The 15,097-nt window shown below is 43.7% G+C and overlaps 1 protein-coding gene across 3 annotated transcripts in view; it reads right to left on the bottom strand.

Moving 5' to 3' along the window:
• The window catches only part of LOC147124351 (ubiquilin-1-like), a 62,642-nt gene that overhangs the window by 25,247 nt on the left and 22,298 nt on the right, over nt 1-15,097 (bottom strand). For all 3 annotated transcript variants that reach the window (XM_085985438.1, XM_085985428.1, XM_085985418.1), the window contains exons 2-3: nt 3,266-3,417; nt 960-1,054 (exon numbers count right to left, since the gene is read on the bottom strand). In XM_085985438.1, the coding sequence (XP_085841564.1) occupies nt 960-1,054; nt 3,266-3,417 (247 nt within the window). The remainder of the gene's footprint in view (nt 1-959; nt 1,055-3,265; nt 3,418-15,097) is intronic.

Raw genomic sequence — 15,097 nt, 5'->3', positions numbered from 1 at the left:
GCTGCGTACCTCGTTTTAACAGGGGTTTTTTTAACCCTTGGAGGCCGGGTTTCCCAGCACCCCACCCCCCCTGATCTCAGACCCCACCATCCCGATCTCAGACTCCCCCCCCCCCCCCCACCCCCTGATCTCAGACCCCACCCCCCCCGCTCTCAGACCCCACTCCCCCCACTCTGACTCTTTCCCCCCCCCACTCTGACTCTTCCCCCCCCCCAAGACTCTCTTTCCCCCCCCACTCTCAGACCCCACCCCCCCCGCTCTCAGACCCCACTCCCCCCACTCTGACTCTTCCCCCCCCCACTCTGACTCTTCCCCCCCCAAGACTCTCTTTCCCCCCCCACTCTCAGACTCCACCCCCCCCCACTCTCAGACTCCACCCCCCCCGCACTCACTCTCAGACTCCCCCCCAACTCACTCTCAGACTCCCCCCCCCCCCCTCACTCACTCTCAGACTCTTCCCCCCCCACCCACTCTCAGACTCTCTCCCCCCCCGCCCCCACCCACACTCTCTTCCCCGCCCCCACCCACTCTCAGACTCTCTCCCCCCCCCCGCCCCCACCCACTCTCAGACTCTCTCTCCCCCCCCCCCCCCTCCCTAAAGTCAGTTCACTTTCCTAAACACAGCTGTGTTGTCAGATAATGCAGCAAATGAACTCCTCTGGGGAGAGGAGCAAGGAAGAAAAGACTTGGTCATCCTGGACCAGTCTCCTAATAAGAGACTACTGGGCAACACTGGCATGAGAGCAGGGCACCTAATAGTTATCATGGCCAAGGAACAGTGTATGGAGAGGGGAAGGAAGATAGTAATTCAAAGCATTGTCAAGCTACTAAACAGTTATATGGGCAGGCGAGAGAAAGTTTGGAAATACAGTCAGGACTCTCAGTACTCAAGCCACCAAACCCGATAAGATAGGTAGCCCAATTAGCTACCAGTTTAACTTTCTACTGATAACACTTACCAAGGCTGCTGGTGGTTGAGGCCGTGCTGCTGGATGGTGCTGAAGTAGCAGCAGGGCTGCTTTGGTCGTCAGGTTGCCTCTGCTGCTCCGGAGGCCTTGACAATTAAAATGGGAAAGTTTTAGAGCATTTTATTGACTTTTTTGGGGATATTAATTTTTTATGCTGATCAAAGTGAAGGATGTTAGTGCTGGGGTATGAAAAACAACACATCTCAGGCACTCAGTCTCAGCATCAAGCACACCCAGGTCAGGTATAAGATAGAGTGAAGCTCCCTCCACTCTGTGCCTCAGCCCCAACATCATAAGAGCATCTCCTACTATACCAGCGAGGCACTTTTTCCACTTCCCACGCCAGTGGCCCGGTGGCCTTGAGTGAGATTACCAATTTAGTGCCAAATTATAAATTGTGCGTTCTGGGCTCATGTCTACTAGCAGTTGAGTGTTCAACTCATTTCTGGTAGCAACCCTAGTGTCAGCAGACAGAGAACACTTCCATTCCATCAGGGTGGATTGGATCTGAACCTAAATGCCAGAGATGAAAGGTCAGTGTCTACCCCATTTTAGGTAACAAAGATCTACATTTTTTTTTTTTTAATCTCAACTCCTAATGATCTGTATTCCAGAAGTTTAAACTACTCTGTGCATCACAAATAAACTACACAACTTAAGTGTATTCACATATAGTGTCCAACACTGATGATGGAAGAGGGGCTAAAAAGCAAGGTCATCTTATCTTACCCTTTGGTTAGTCTGTGCTCATTTTTGCAAAGAAGGTTGTTGAAGCTAGTGCAGTTGATGATGTGTATATAGACTTTCAAAAGGTGCTTGATAAAGTACCACATTAGTACAGAAATTAGCTAAGGGACAGAAAGCAGATAGTGGTGGTGAGTGGAGGGAAGTATACAGTGGTATCCCCCAGGGGTTGGGGTTGGGACCACTGCTCTTTTTGATATGTATTAATAACCTAGACTTGGGTATACAGGGTATAATTTCAAAGTATGCCGATGACACAAAATTTGCAAATGTAGTAAATAATGAGAAGGATAGTAACAGAGTTCAGGAGGATGTAGACAGACTGGTGAAATGGGCAGACACATGGCAGATGAAATTTAACAAAGAAGTTTCATTTTAGTAGGAAGAACGAGGCGAGGCAATATAAATTAAATAGTACAATTTTAAAGAAGTTGCAGGATCAGAGAAACCTGGGTGTGGACATACACAAGTCTTTGAAGGTGACAGGACAAGTGGAGAAAGATGTTAAAAAGGCATACAGGATCCTTGGCTTTATTATTAGAGGCATAGAGTACGAAAGCAAGGTAATTATGCTAAACCTTTATAAAACACTGGTTAGGCCCCAGCTGGAGTACTGTGGCCAATTCTGGGCACCACACTTTAGGAAGGATGTCAAGGCCTTAGAGAGGGTGCAGTGGAGATTTACTAGCATGGGATGAAAGACTTCAGTTACATGGAAAGACTAGAGATACTGAGGTTGTTCTCCCTAGAGTAGAGAAGGTTAAGGAGAGATTTGATAGAGGTGTTCAAAATCATGAACGGTTCTGATAGAGTAAATAAGCAGAAACTGTTTCCAGAGGGCACAGATTTAAGATAATAGGCAAAATAACCAGAGATGACAGGAGGAAAGATTTTTTATGCAGCGAGTTATGATGATCTGGAATGCACTGCCTGAAAGGGTGGTGGAAACAGATTCAATAATAACTTTCAAAAGAGAATTGGATAAATACTCAAAGGGAAAAATTTGCAGGGCTATGGGGAAAGAGCAGGGGAATGGGACTAATTGGATAGCTCCTTCACAGGCACGATGAGCCAAATGGCTGCCTTCTCTGCTGTATCATTCTATGATTCTCTAATACAGCCATAACTAGTAGCTTGACTGAGATACTGCAAGTCATCATAAGTGACCATATCACAAGATGTTGGATCAATTAAACATTTTCCAGCCAGCCCATCACATCTCCTGCCCAACTGAGGTGCAAGCTCTGAAGCAGCTTTCAATGTTACGGGCTGCCCATTAATACACTTGGAAGCAATCTCTCAGCTGCGATCTGTGCTGATCAGTTTTATTTTAATGTGGCAGTGGGATGGATGGTGAAAGCTTATTTCACTTCAATGTAGAAATTTCTAAGTTGAACTGTATACAACACTAAAACAGAACTGGCTCCAGGGCAGAGAATTTGTGTACGAGTTAACAATTTGAACATTTCTTTAAAAGCCTTTGATTGCACTTTGAGCTGGCAATTCTCTCTTGCTCGGCTTCTTATTGGTTTTGTGCTGCAAATGAACAATACCTGTTTTGAGTTTTGATAACCAGGTGAACTGTGAGCCCGTCCTGTATTCCATGCTGGGCAAGTGTGTCTGGGTCTTTAAGGATTTTTCCAGCAAATATTAGCACAAGCTGTTCTGGCTGTGTCTTGAATCGCTTGGATATATCTTCCTTGAACTATTAAAAAAAAGGGGGAAGTTACTACATTGTACTACTCTTGTATGGCTGCCTGTTGCTTCAGACATGGAGGGAACAAAGTGAAGTACAACGCCAGCAAAGTACAAGCAGAAACTTGCACGGGTCTCGAGATACTTTGTAGTTTTCCTTTTCCGGAAAGTACCACTAAATCTGTAAAAAGTAACACCTTGTAAAGTTGCAAGAAGCATATCTGCAGCTATTAAGGTGCTTTCTTTATGAGCTGGATCAAAGTTAACAGTCCTGGTAATAGTACCTGTAACAATCCAATCATACGCACAGCAAGGTTTATATGAAAACTGGCAGATCTCTCATGACTTTGCTCATAGTAATGGAGCACAGTTGTGATGTTTAGCTGAAAAGATGGAGCGGTGTTCAACCTGGCCTGTCATTTTAAGACAATTATTCCCAGGAATTGGTTGAAATAGGCAAATCCAGGTATTTTTAGCCGTCCCTACACTCTTGAAGCCAATTAAGGAGCAGTTGTAGCTGGAAGCAGGCAAACAGCAAAAAACTGGCTGGCTTTCTTGCTCTTTATAAGCAGATTCTGCATGTGCAACATTGTGAGACACTGGAGCACAATGGATGTGTGTTAGTTAGATGATGCAAGACTGTTCATTTAATAGAATCTAGCAGATCCCCCATGGTGTTCCTCAGAGTCAGAAGAAAAACAGAAACATTATACCACGTACTACAAAAACATTATTATTCTGCTGCGAAGGTGAAGCTGCGTAGCCACAAAGTCCAATTGTTAAGAATCAAAGCGAGAGTTTAAATGCTTTTCAAGCTGGTCAGAACATGGCAATGGAAGAGGGGGAATGAAGGAAGGAAGGCGAGCGACTGGGGATCACATCCCTGACCACTCTCCAGTGACTCTTGCTGGGTAGTGGATGCAAGAAATCACAATGCTGACTCAAACTTTGCAGTAACTGGTTTTCTATTGGCTACCATTATCCACATTTACAGCTGAATCTAAGGTTCATATATCAAAGGATACTATCGTAGGCTAGCATGTTGCAAATTAACAGACTAAAATGGTAAACCTGTAAAACACGCTTAATACTGTTGCAAATGAAAAGAAAGTCACACCCTCCAAATTAACAGACTAAAATGGTAAACCTGTAAAACACACTTAATACTGTTGCAAATGAAAAGAAAGTCACACCCTCCAAATCAGGGACTTGTAATTGGAACAAGGCAGCCTTAAGTTTGTGTATCATGTCAAAATAGAATAAAACAGGGCAATTTAAGGATGTTATGCAGTGCTGCCTCTTTAATTTCAATGAGGTAGTAAGGGTGAGCATGTGAACATTATGAATTATGTCACTTGAACTGTGGAAAAGCACCTAAATGCAATTGTAAACAACTTGAGTTGTGTTTGGAATTAACATTTTGAACTGCACGACACTAGGGTAAAGTACTGGTAGTGGTGAAACTATTTGAAGTGATGGATTAAGGCTCATCACACATTAAATAATATAAATCTTCTTTATCCCATATCATATTGGTGCCAATATGCTAAACAAGCCTAGTGAATATACTGGTATGAGTAAACTAAATATCTGATCACAGGAGGACAAAACCTCTGGTGACCAACAGAGCCATTCTTTTAATGTGCAGTATGAGCAAGGACTGTCATTTTGTGTGTGTTCTGAAACATGCTTTAAAAATCAGTTTATAGAAACTCTTCTATATTACTGCATACAGCTAGAACTAAAACACCTGAGAGAGGCGGTACACTACAAAGTCTGCACAAGACACTCTTCAATACTGGGACAACTGTAAATTAATGTGAACAATGCACATTAGATTATCATTCTAAAATCTGAAAATAGTAAAAGCACTATTTGTGGAGAGTGTACAGGGGAAATGTTGTTTAGGCAACAATTCCCCTCAACCAAAGTACCCACCCCCCCGCACCTAGATTACTCCTCCACATTTATTACAGCACAAACACAGTTCATCCATCAACACCAAGCTCCACAGTAGTCCTAACAAAACTGCCAATGGTCACCCAATTCAAAAATTATGATCCCATTTTACAAAGCTACATGATCCAGCATGAAATACTGTTTCTGTCTCAATTCTACAGAGGGTTAATTAAAATACAATCTTCTATACTCCTAGCCATTACAGTGAACTAAATGTTACCGAACACAAAAGAATCCCACTTCACTGCATTGCACATTTCTCTTCAGCAGATATATCCATATATCTTCTTTACACATTGAATTCAATAGTACCTGTATTGTTCTTTGCATTTTCAGGAAAACACGCTAGTTTCCAGAATATGTCAGTTATTTCTCACTTCAATTCATTCCAACAATGGAAAAGTCAATAACTGGTGGGCTAGCCCTGCCCTAAACAAAAGCAAAAAAGGAGCAGTATCCCAACGTGTCAATTTCCAGGCCGTTTGACATTTTAAATCAACCAATCAGCAATCTCTGTGTAGTTGAGGGTTGATCGAGGAGTGAAACTTGTCAGTAAGTAGAAAAGGCAATGAAATATAAATAACTTTTTAAACATTAATTCAATGAAAAAATTACTTGCAGAAATTCACATGGGGCAATGAATTTCAATAAGCATTTACAACAGGGATATTGCAGCTTTCACTTAATATTTTCCTTGCAAGTAACTGAGACTAAGACAAGTACTAAAAGTAATCGTTTTAATGTTCTACAAAAGGTGCAGTGTTCTACAGTATAAAGAAAAAGAAAAAACAGCAAATGTTGGAAATCCAATGAAAACAGAACTGTTGGAAATGATCAGAACAGTGGGGGATGGTAGTGAGTGGAATCTGGGCCAATGGTGTTGACCGATTAGTCCTCTTCTTGGGACTCGCAGACCCAGGGTACAGTAGTGTACTGGACTAGCAACCCAGAGATTGCGAGTTCAAATCCCACCATGGCAAGATGGGAGGTTGGATTCAACGTATGAATTGCGAACTGTCACCAAAAAAAAACGACCAATAATGGTGCTGGATTATTGTAAAAACCCAACTGGTTCACTAATATCCTTCACAGAAGGAACCTGCCTAACAAAAACAGTAAAAGCTGGAAATACTCAGCCGGTCAGGCAGCAACTGTGGAGAAACAGAAGTCAGTCAGTCAACCTTTTAAGTCCAAGACCCTTCCTCAGGACTGAAGGAATCTGCCTACATAGTCTGGCCTATAAATGACACTACATGGTTGCACTTAATGCCCGCTGAAGAGGGCTAGCAAGCCTCACAGTTGTAACAACAATTGCTAGAAGTCTGTCATTCAAGGCAAATGGGATGTGCAATAAATGCAGCTTTGCCAGCATTTTCATTTCAGCTCTCCTATATGCGTTTTCCTCACTGTTTCTATTTTCCCACTTCTGTTTCTGTGTGCCTCTCCCATATTTTTTTAATCCTTCTACCGAGTTATACATTTTTTTTTCCACACTTGAAACCTGCCTTTTCTCTTCACAGGTGCTATCTGACCTACTGTGCATTTCCAACATTTTCTGTTTTTGTTCTGCAGTCAATTCAATTTTATTTTTGAAAGGTGTCTCAGATGAGTTGCAAGCGTCTTGTTCACAGCTCCTTGCACAGCAAGGGTTTCCTATCTCACTGGGTCACAGTCAGGGCTAAACAGAATCTACCCAGGGAGGTAAAAGCACTCCCGACTTCTCAAGCACAGCCTTCAAAGCAGCTGATTTGAGAGAAATACTGATAAAGGCAAACCATCATTCCCTTCTAGCCAGGAAAGGGGAAAAGACACATGAAAACTATATTTATTGCCACATTTATTCTACACCATTATTTCTCAAACTAGTATCACAAAATAAAAATGGTGGAAAAAAAGCTGAAGTGGTCTGCCAAATGTGACATTTAAAGCAGGTTTTAAATGTTTGTGCAGCTGTTGTTCACTATTCCAACAAAATTAGATCTTTGAAATACAGATCATGTTTCAAATAATCTTGTAATGGGAGCTAGCTTTCATAACATTTCCATTAAAATTATAAATATAACCTCAGCAAAAAACATTAATTTTCACTTCCCTGATAATCTGCATCCCAGAGTACTAAAAGAGGTAGCCATGGAAATAGTGGATGCATTGGTTGTCGTCTTCCAAAATTCTATAGATTATGGAACAGTTCCTGCAGATTGGAGGGTGGCAAATGTAACCCCACTATTTAAAAAAAGGGAGAGAGAAAACAGGAAACTAGGCCGGTTATCCTAACATTAGTAGTAGGGAAAATGCTAGAGTCTATTATAAAGGATGTGATAACAGGACACTCAGAAAATATCAACGGGATTAGACAAAGTCAACGTGGATTTATGAAAGGGAAATCATGTTTGACAAACCTACTGGAGTTTTTTTTTTGAGGATGTAACTGGTAGAATAGATAAGGGAGAACCAGTAGATGTGGTGTATTTGGATTTTCAGAAGGCCTTTGATAAAGTCCCACATAAGAGGTTAGTGTGCAAAATTAAAGCACATGGGATTGGGGGTAATATACTGGCATGGATTGAAAATTGGTTAACAGACAGGAAACAGAGTAGGAATAAATGGGTCTTTTTTGGGGTGGCAGGCAGTGGCTAGTGGGGTACTGCAGAGATCAGTGCTTGGGGCCCAGCTATTCACAATATATATCAATGATTTGGATGAGGGAACCAAATGTAATATTTCCAAGTTTGCTGACAACACGAAACTAGGTGGGATTGTGAGTTGTGAGGAGGATGCAAAGAGGCTTCAAGGCGATTTGGACAAGTTGAGTGAGTGGGCAAATACATGGCAGATATAGTATAACGTGGATAAATGTGAAGTTATCCACATCGGTAGGAAAAACAGAAAGGCAGAGTATTATTTAAATAGGTGATAGATTGGGAAATGTTGATGTGCAAAGGGACCTGGGTGTCCTTGTACACCAGTCACTGAAAGCAAACATGCAGGTGCAACAAGCAGTTAGGAAGGCAAATGGTATGTTGGCCTTCATTGCAAGAGGATTTGAGTACAGGAGCAAGGATATCTTACTACAGTTATACAGGACCTTGGTGAGACCATACCTGGAGTACTGTGTGCAGTTTTGGTCTCCTTACCTAAGAAAGGATATACTTGCCATAGAGGGAGTGCAGCGAAGGTTCACCAGACTGATTCCTGGGATGGCAGGACTGTCGTATTGGGTCGACTAGGCCTGTATTCACTAGAGTTTAGAAGAATGAGAGGGGATCTCGTAGAAATGTATAAAATTCTGACAGGGCTTGACAGACTGGATGCAGGGAGGATGTTTCCCCTGGCTGGGGGGCCTAGAACGAGGGGTCACAGTCTCAGGATACGGGGTAGGACATTTAGGACTGAGATGAGGAGAAATGTCTTCACTCAGGAGGGTGGTGAACCTGTGGAATTCTCTACCACAGACAGCTGTGCAGGCCAAGTCACTGAATATATCTGAGGAGATAGATAGATAGATTTCTAGATACAAAAGGCATCAAGGGGTATGGGGAGAGAGCAGGAATATGGTATTGAATTAGAGGATCAGCCATGAATGGCGGAGCAGGCTCGAAGGGCCGAATGGCCTACTCCTGCTCCTATTTTTCTATGTTTCTATGTTCCCGCAATGGATGACCCCGAGCTGAGCTTCCAAACTATTTCCTCTCCATCGCAAAGACCACCTACATCCACTTTCGTAACATCGCCAGTCTCCGTCCCGTCTCAGCTTATCTGCTGCTGAAATCCTTATCCATGGTTTTGTCACCTTCAGACCCGACTATTCCAATGCTCTCCTGGCCGGCCTCCCATTCTTCACCCTCGTCACCTTACTAGCTGACCCAAAACTCTGCTGCCCATATCCTATCTTGCACCAAGTCCAGTTACACATCACCCTTCTCCTTACTGACTTACAATGGCTCCTGGTGGCCCAACATCTCCAGTTTAAATTTCTTTTCCTCATGTTTAAATCCCTTCACAGCCTCATCCTTCCCTATCCCTGTAACCTCCCCATCCCACGCACCTCCAACCAATGCTCTTCTGACTCTCCTCCTCCTACCAAGTCAGCCCCTGAAAGTTGTAAAACACCCTTCCTGCTCCCCATTAGCCAGCAAAATATTTATTCACCTTTAAACAAGGCCCTCCCCCTATCCACAATCTCATCCTGATGGCCACTTGTTGAACCACAGCTCTCCTATTTTCTGGGGAACACGGTCCAATTCCCTCTGCCTTGCCACTGTCCTATCTTCTCAGAACTCTTCACTTTGTGCTTTTGGTCGCCCAGCCTAACCCTTCCCATTGTTTGAGGCATCTTCCTGCATGTGAGCAGCATTAAAGAAACACAAGGGTAATGGTCAACGGGTGTTTTTGTGAATAGAAGGCTGTTTCTAGTGGGGTTCTGCAGTGCTCAGTACTAGGTCCCTTGCTTTTTGTGGTATATATGTTTTAGACTTCAATGTAAGGAGCATGATTAATAAGTTTGCAGATGATACAAAAATTGGCCATTTGGTTGTTTGTGAGGAAGAAAGCTGTAGACTGCAGGAAGATATTAATGGACTGGTCAGGTGGGCAGAAAAGTGGCAAATGGAATTCAATCCAGAGAAGTGTGAGGTAATGCATTTGGGAAGGGCTAGCAAGGCAAGGGAATACACAATAAATGGTCGGATACTGATAAGTGTAGAGGAACAGAGGGATCCCACAGATCCCTGAAGGTAGCAGGACAAGCAGATAAGGTGGTTAAGAGGGCATACGGGATACTTTCCTTTATTAGCCGAGGCACAGAACATGAGATCAGGGAGGTTACACTTGAACTGTATAAAACACGAGTTAGGCCACAGCTAGAGTACTGCGTACAGTTCTGGTCACCACATTACAGGAAAGATGTGATTACACTAGAGAGGTTACAGAGGAGATTTACGAGAATTTTAGCTATGAGGAAAGATTGGATAGGCTGGGGTTGCTTTCTTTGGAGCAGAGGAGGCTGAAGACTTAATTAAGGTGTTTAAAATTCTGAGCAGTCTAGACAGAGTGGATAGGAAGCACCTATTTCCCCTAGCAGAGAGGTCAATAATCAGGGGGCATAGATATAAAACATAAGAACATAAGAAATAGGAGCAGGAGTAGGCCAATTGGCCCCTCGAGCCTGCTCCACCATTCAATAAGATCATGGCTGATCTGATCCTAACCGCCAATCCACTATGACAGGACTATCTCCTGAATCTAACAGAATTAGACACACGAAACAGGAGCAGGATCAGGCTACACGGCCCCTGGGCCCGCTCCGCTACCCACAGGGCCATGACCGATCCGCACCTAAACTCATGTCCAAATTCCTGCCCGCTCCCCGTAACCCTTAATTCCCTTTTCTTCTAGGAAACTGTCTATTTCTGTTTTAAATTTATGTAATGATGTAGCTTCGACAGCTTTTTGGGGCAGCATATTCCATGGACCTACCACCCTCTGAGTGAAGTAGTTCCTCCTCATCTCAGTTTTGAAAAATAAAGTAATTGGTAGAAGGATTAGAGGGGAGCGGAGGAGAACTTTTTTCACACAGAGGGTGGTGGGGATCTGGAACTCTCTGCCTGAAAGAAGTCTTACTCCAATTATATCCTTCTTCTTAGACAGTCCCTCAGAACCGACGATGACTTGCTTCCACATTAAAAATGAGTTCTCAGGTGACTGATGAGTCCAATGCGGGACCTACAGTCTCTGTCACAGGTGGGGCAGACGGTGGTTGAAGGGGTGGGTTGGTGGGGTGCTTGGGTTGACGTGTGCTCCTTGCGTTGCCTGCACTTGGCTTCCGCTTGCTCCCGGCGAAGAGACTCGAGGTGTTCGGCGCCTTCCCAGATGTTTCTCCTCCACTTTGTGCGGTCTTGGGCCAGGGATTCCCAGGCCGACACCCAATTATATAGGGCCTTGGTGAGACCACACCTGGAGTACTGTGTACAATTTTGGTCTCCTTATCTAAGGAAGGATATACTTGCCATAGAGGGAGTGCAACGAAGGTTCAGGAGAATGATTCCTGGGATAGCGGGACTATCGTATGAGAAGAGATTGAGTAAACTAGGCCTGTATTCTCTTGAATTCAGAAGAATGAGAGGGGATCGCATTGAAGCATACAAAATTATTACAGGGCTCGATAGGGTGGATGCTGGGAGAATGTTTCCCTTGGCTGGGGAGTCTAGTACCAGGGGCCACAGCCTCAGGATAAAGGGTAGGCCATTCAGGACTGAGACAAGAAGAAATTTCTTCACACAGAGGGTGGTGAATCTTTGGAATTCTCTACCCCAGAGGGTTGTGGAGGCTCAGTCATTGGGTATATTCAAAACAGAAGTCGATAGATTTCTGACTAGTAAGGGCATCAAGGGATATGACGATAGGGCCGGTGAATGGAGTTGAGGCAGAAGATCAGCCATGACCTCATTGAATGGCGGAGCAGGCTCGAAGGGCCTACTCCTGCTCCTATTTATGTTCTTAAGGGTGGCAGAGGCAGAAACCCTCATCACATTAAAAAAGTACAGAAACTTTTTTTATCCGGCACCGACAGGACCGGCGTGGTGCCGGCTGATCAAAAAGTCCAGATTACAGAGAGGTATACTTACTAAGGTACGAGAGCCCCGTACACGGCCACAGATCCAGGCGTCCCTGTTGCATGGCAACAGGTGCAGGAACCCCGGTTACACGGCCACAGATCCAGGAACCCCGGTTACACGGCCACTAATATGAAGTAAAACTTACCTGAACCTACTCCTGAATTTTGCCGGTTTAGAGAGATTTCCGGTTATTTAGGTGCCAGTAAAAAGAGTTTCCTGTACTTGGATATGCTCTTGAAGTGTTGTAACCTACAAGGCTATGAACCGAGAGCTGGAAAGTGGGATTAGGCTGGATAGCTCTTTTTCGGCTGGCAGACACGATGGGCCGAATGGCTGTGCTGTAAATTTCTATGAAAACTCCTATCCACCAACATTCTCACCTTCATGGCAGCTGCCTCCCAAGAATACATTTTCTTTGTTCTTTCTCATTTCAACCAGCGCATTTCTTTTGATGTTTCTCTAGCAAGGTGATACTTAAAAGCCAATTTTCCCTCTTGACTTCAGTCCTACTGGTTCCTACTGCTGAATTTGAACCTCCTATCCTTGCATCTATCCCAGTGAGCTGTCTCCAATCAGAAAAAGCTTGAACTGAAGCTTGCAGGGGAATTTAAATTGCCTTTTAAATATCACAGCACTGGAGGAACTAAGCACAGCAACAGCCGATAGGAATGTACTGAAGTGCTGCTGGGGGAAACATCATTCTTAGAGAACTTACTTGCTTTGAGGTAGTACAAGCCAGGAGGGGAACGTGCAAGATGATACGACCCAAGTAAACAAGTAGTGCCGAAAGGGGACACAAATTTACATTCTTATATACAAGTAAATATGGTAAAAGCACTAAACAATTAGGAAGCTGAGATTTTTAAAGGACTGTTTCACAAATGGCAGCAGTACAACAGAAGGGATTTACATTTGAAGGGTTCTCTGATGGCTCTGGGTAAATGCACCATATCAAACCAGGTAGGTCCCAGGGTTCTCACTCCATTTCCTCTTGCTAATCTTTCTGCCACCTCCCCCTTTCCTGAAGGCACTGGCTGCTTTATCCTGGCCTTCTGGTCTCTCCAGTACTTCAGCCAATGGCCATTATTCATGCATGAACCTTAATACTGACTGCTTTTCAACCACAAAGTGTATTACAGCTAGGGTCAATCCCATCCTTACTCAACATCTGTACACATGTACTGTCAACAGGGGTTTGCTGCAGAGCGATCAAGTGTATGCTGATCTCCCGCCCTAACCCAGGGTGTAGATACCATTTGTAGCATCTTTACCACCGAGATCAGCTAGCTGGACCAAAGATTGAACCTGGGATCTTCCTGACTTGTATGCCTCAACTATTCACTTAATAAAGTTGCTGAGCCATGTAGTGAGCCTTACAGGTCCCAGGTGTGACCCCATGTGGAGTTAGATGATTATGATCTTGGGGCTGATGAAAAGTATGCCTGTGTGGACATCGGGGAAGCGAAGACAGGATTAGGCTGCAGTGATCCCCTATGGTCAAATAAGTAGCTTGAGAACACTCACCATCTGAGTTTACATGTGAAAAATAGCCATTTGGGCAAGGTAATAAAATAAAATCATGCATATAAAGTACCAATCTAAGGGAACTGATCTCTGAGTGCATATAAACAGTAATCACAGAATCACAGAAACCCCACAGTGCAGATAGAGGCCATTCGGCCCATCAAGCCTGCACCGACACATATCCCACCCGATCCCTGTAACCCCTACACCAACACATATCCCACTCTATCCCCGTAACCCACGTATTTAATCCCCCTAACACTAAGGGTCAATTTATCATAGCCAATCAACCTAACCCGCACATCTTTGGACTGAGGTGAATGATCTGTTAACCTGTTTTTGGTAGCCAGGACACCAAGAGAGCTTCCCATTTTTCAAGTAGTGCCAAAGGATTTTTAATGTCCATCTAAACCAGTGAAGCAGGCAGAAGGAATTTAGTTTAACATCTTACCCAAAGGACGCCATTGCTGACAATGCAATACTCCCGCAGTGCTGCAACAGAGTGACAGCCTATGGAATGTGGCTCAAACTCAACAGTCTGACCCAGTGGTGAGGTAAGAGTGCAACCAACGGAGCCAAACTTATATACAGTGAATCACAGTAGCCTCGACACTTACTGCAACATTAGATACGAAGTACTCCCGAATATACTGTCCTCTAAAAAGTACAATCAATAAGGAAAATAATGGAGAAAAACATTTAAATAATCTATACAAACCATTAACTGCGTCGGGTTTGTTCATAAGCTACATGGTAACAGACTATTAGTTACAGAAGAGAGAAAGAACGGTTAACATATCCTTCTTGTTTGTCCACTCATCATTCAGCCTCAAAAAAACATTTGGGAAGTCAAGAAGCTAACAATTTAAGTTCCTAAAAGGTAGAGAGATTTAGAACGAACATACGAACAATGACGGACAGGTAAAGACCCTCTGGACCATTGAGCCTGTCCCACACAATTGCGATACCTTGTGCATCACAATATATATATTCCACCCCACCTGAAACCATGTGATCTCCTGGGCAAGGCAAAAAAAGATAAAAAACCCAGGCCACTTTGTGGGGAAAAAAATCTGGGAAATTCCTCTCTGATCCATCTAGGTGACCAAAACTAGTCCAGATCATCACTCTGACCCTGAAATCCCTGAAGTACCTACCTTCTGTAAGAAGCGATCTCCTCCCCAGCCAGAAACAGGTCCTGCTCTGGCTTGAAAGAATTCAGCGAATCAGCATCCATCACACGAGACGGCAGCCTGTTCCAGAGGACCACTATTCTCTGGGAAAAGAACCACCTCCTGACATCTAACCTAGATCTAGCCTTATATAACTTAAATTTGTGACCCCTGGTCCTCCCTAAGTTACACAAATCCTTAAAAGTAGGAAGGCGTTAATGAAGCTGTGAAAAAAGATACGATTTCCTAGGTTTTATAAATAGGGGCATATAGTATGAAAGCAAATAGTAATGCTATATAGCTATATAAATCATTGGCTAGGCTGCAGTCAGGATGTTGTGTCCAGTTTTTGGTGCCGAACTTCAGGAAGGAAAGGCGGGCAGACCAAAAGCACTTGCATTTATACATTTTCAGCACTTCA

Source organism: Somniosus microcephalus, chromosome 1 (assembly GCF_052327205.1).
Source record: "Somniosus microcephalus isolate GS21.2 chromosome 1, FLI_Smic_1.0, whole genome shotgun sequence".
In the NCBI taxonomy this organism is placed as follows: Eukaryota; Metazoa; Chordata; class Chondrichthyes; order Squaliformes; family Somniosidae; genus Somniosus; species Somniosus microcephalus.
The sequence above is the reverse complement of the archived record's forward strand: the minus strand, read 5'-3'. Positions and strand labels throughout refer to the sequence as shown.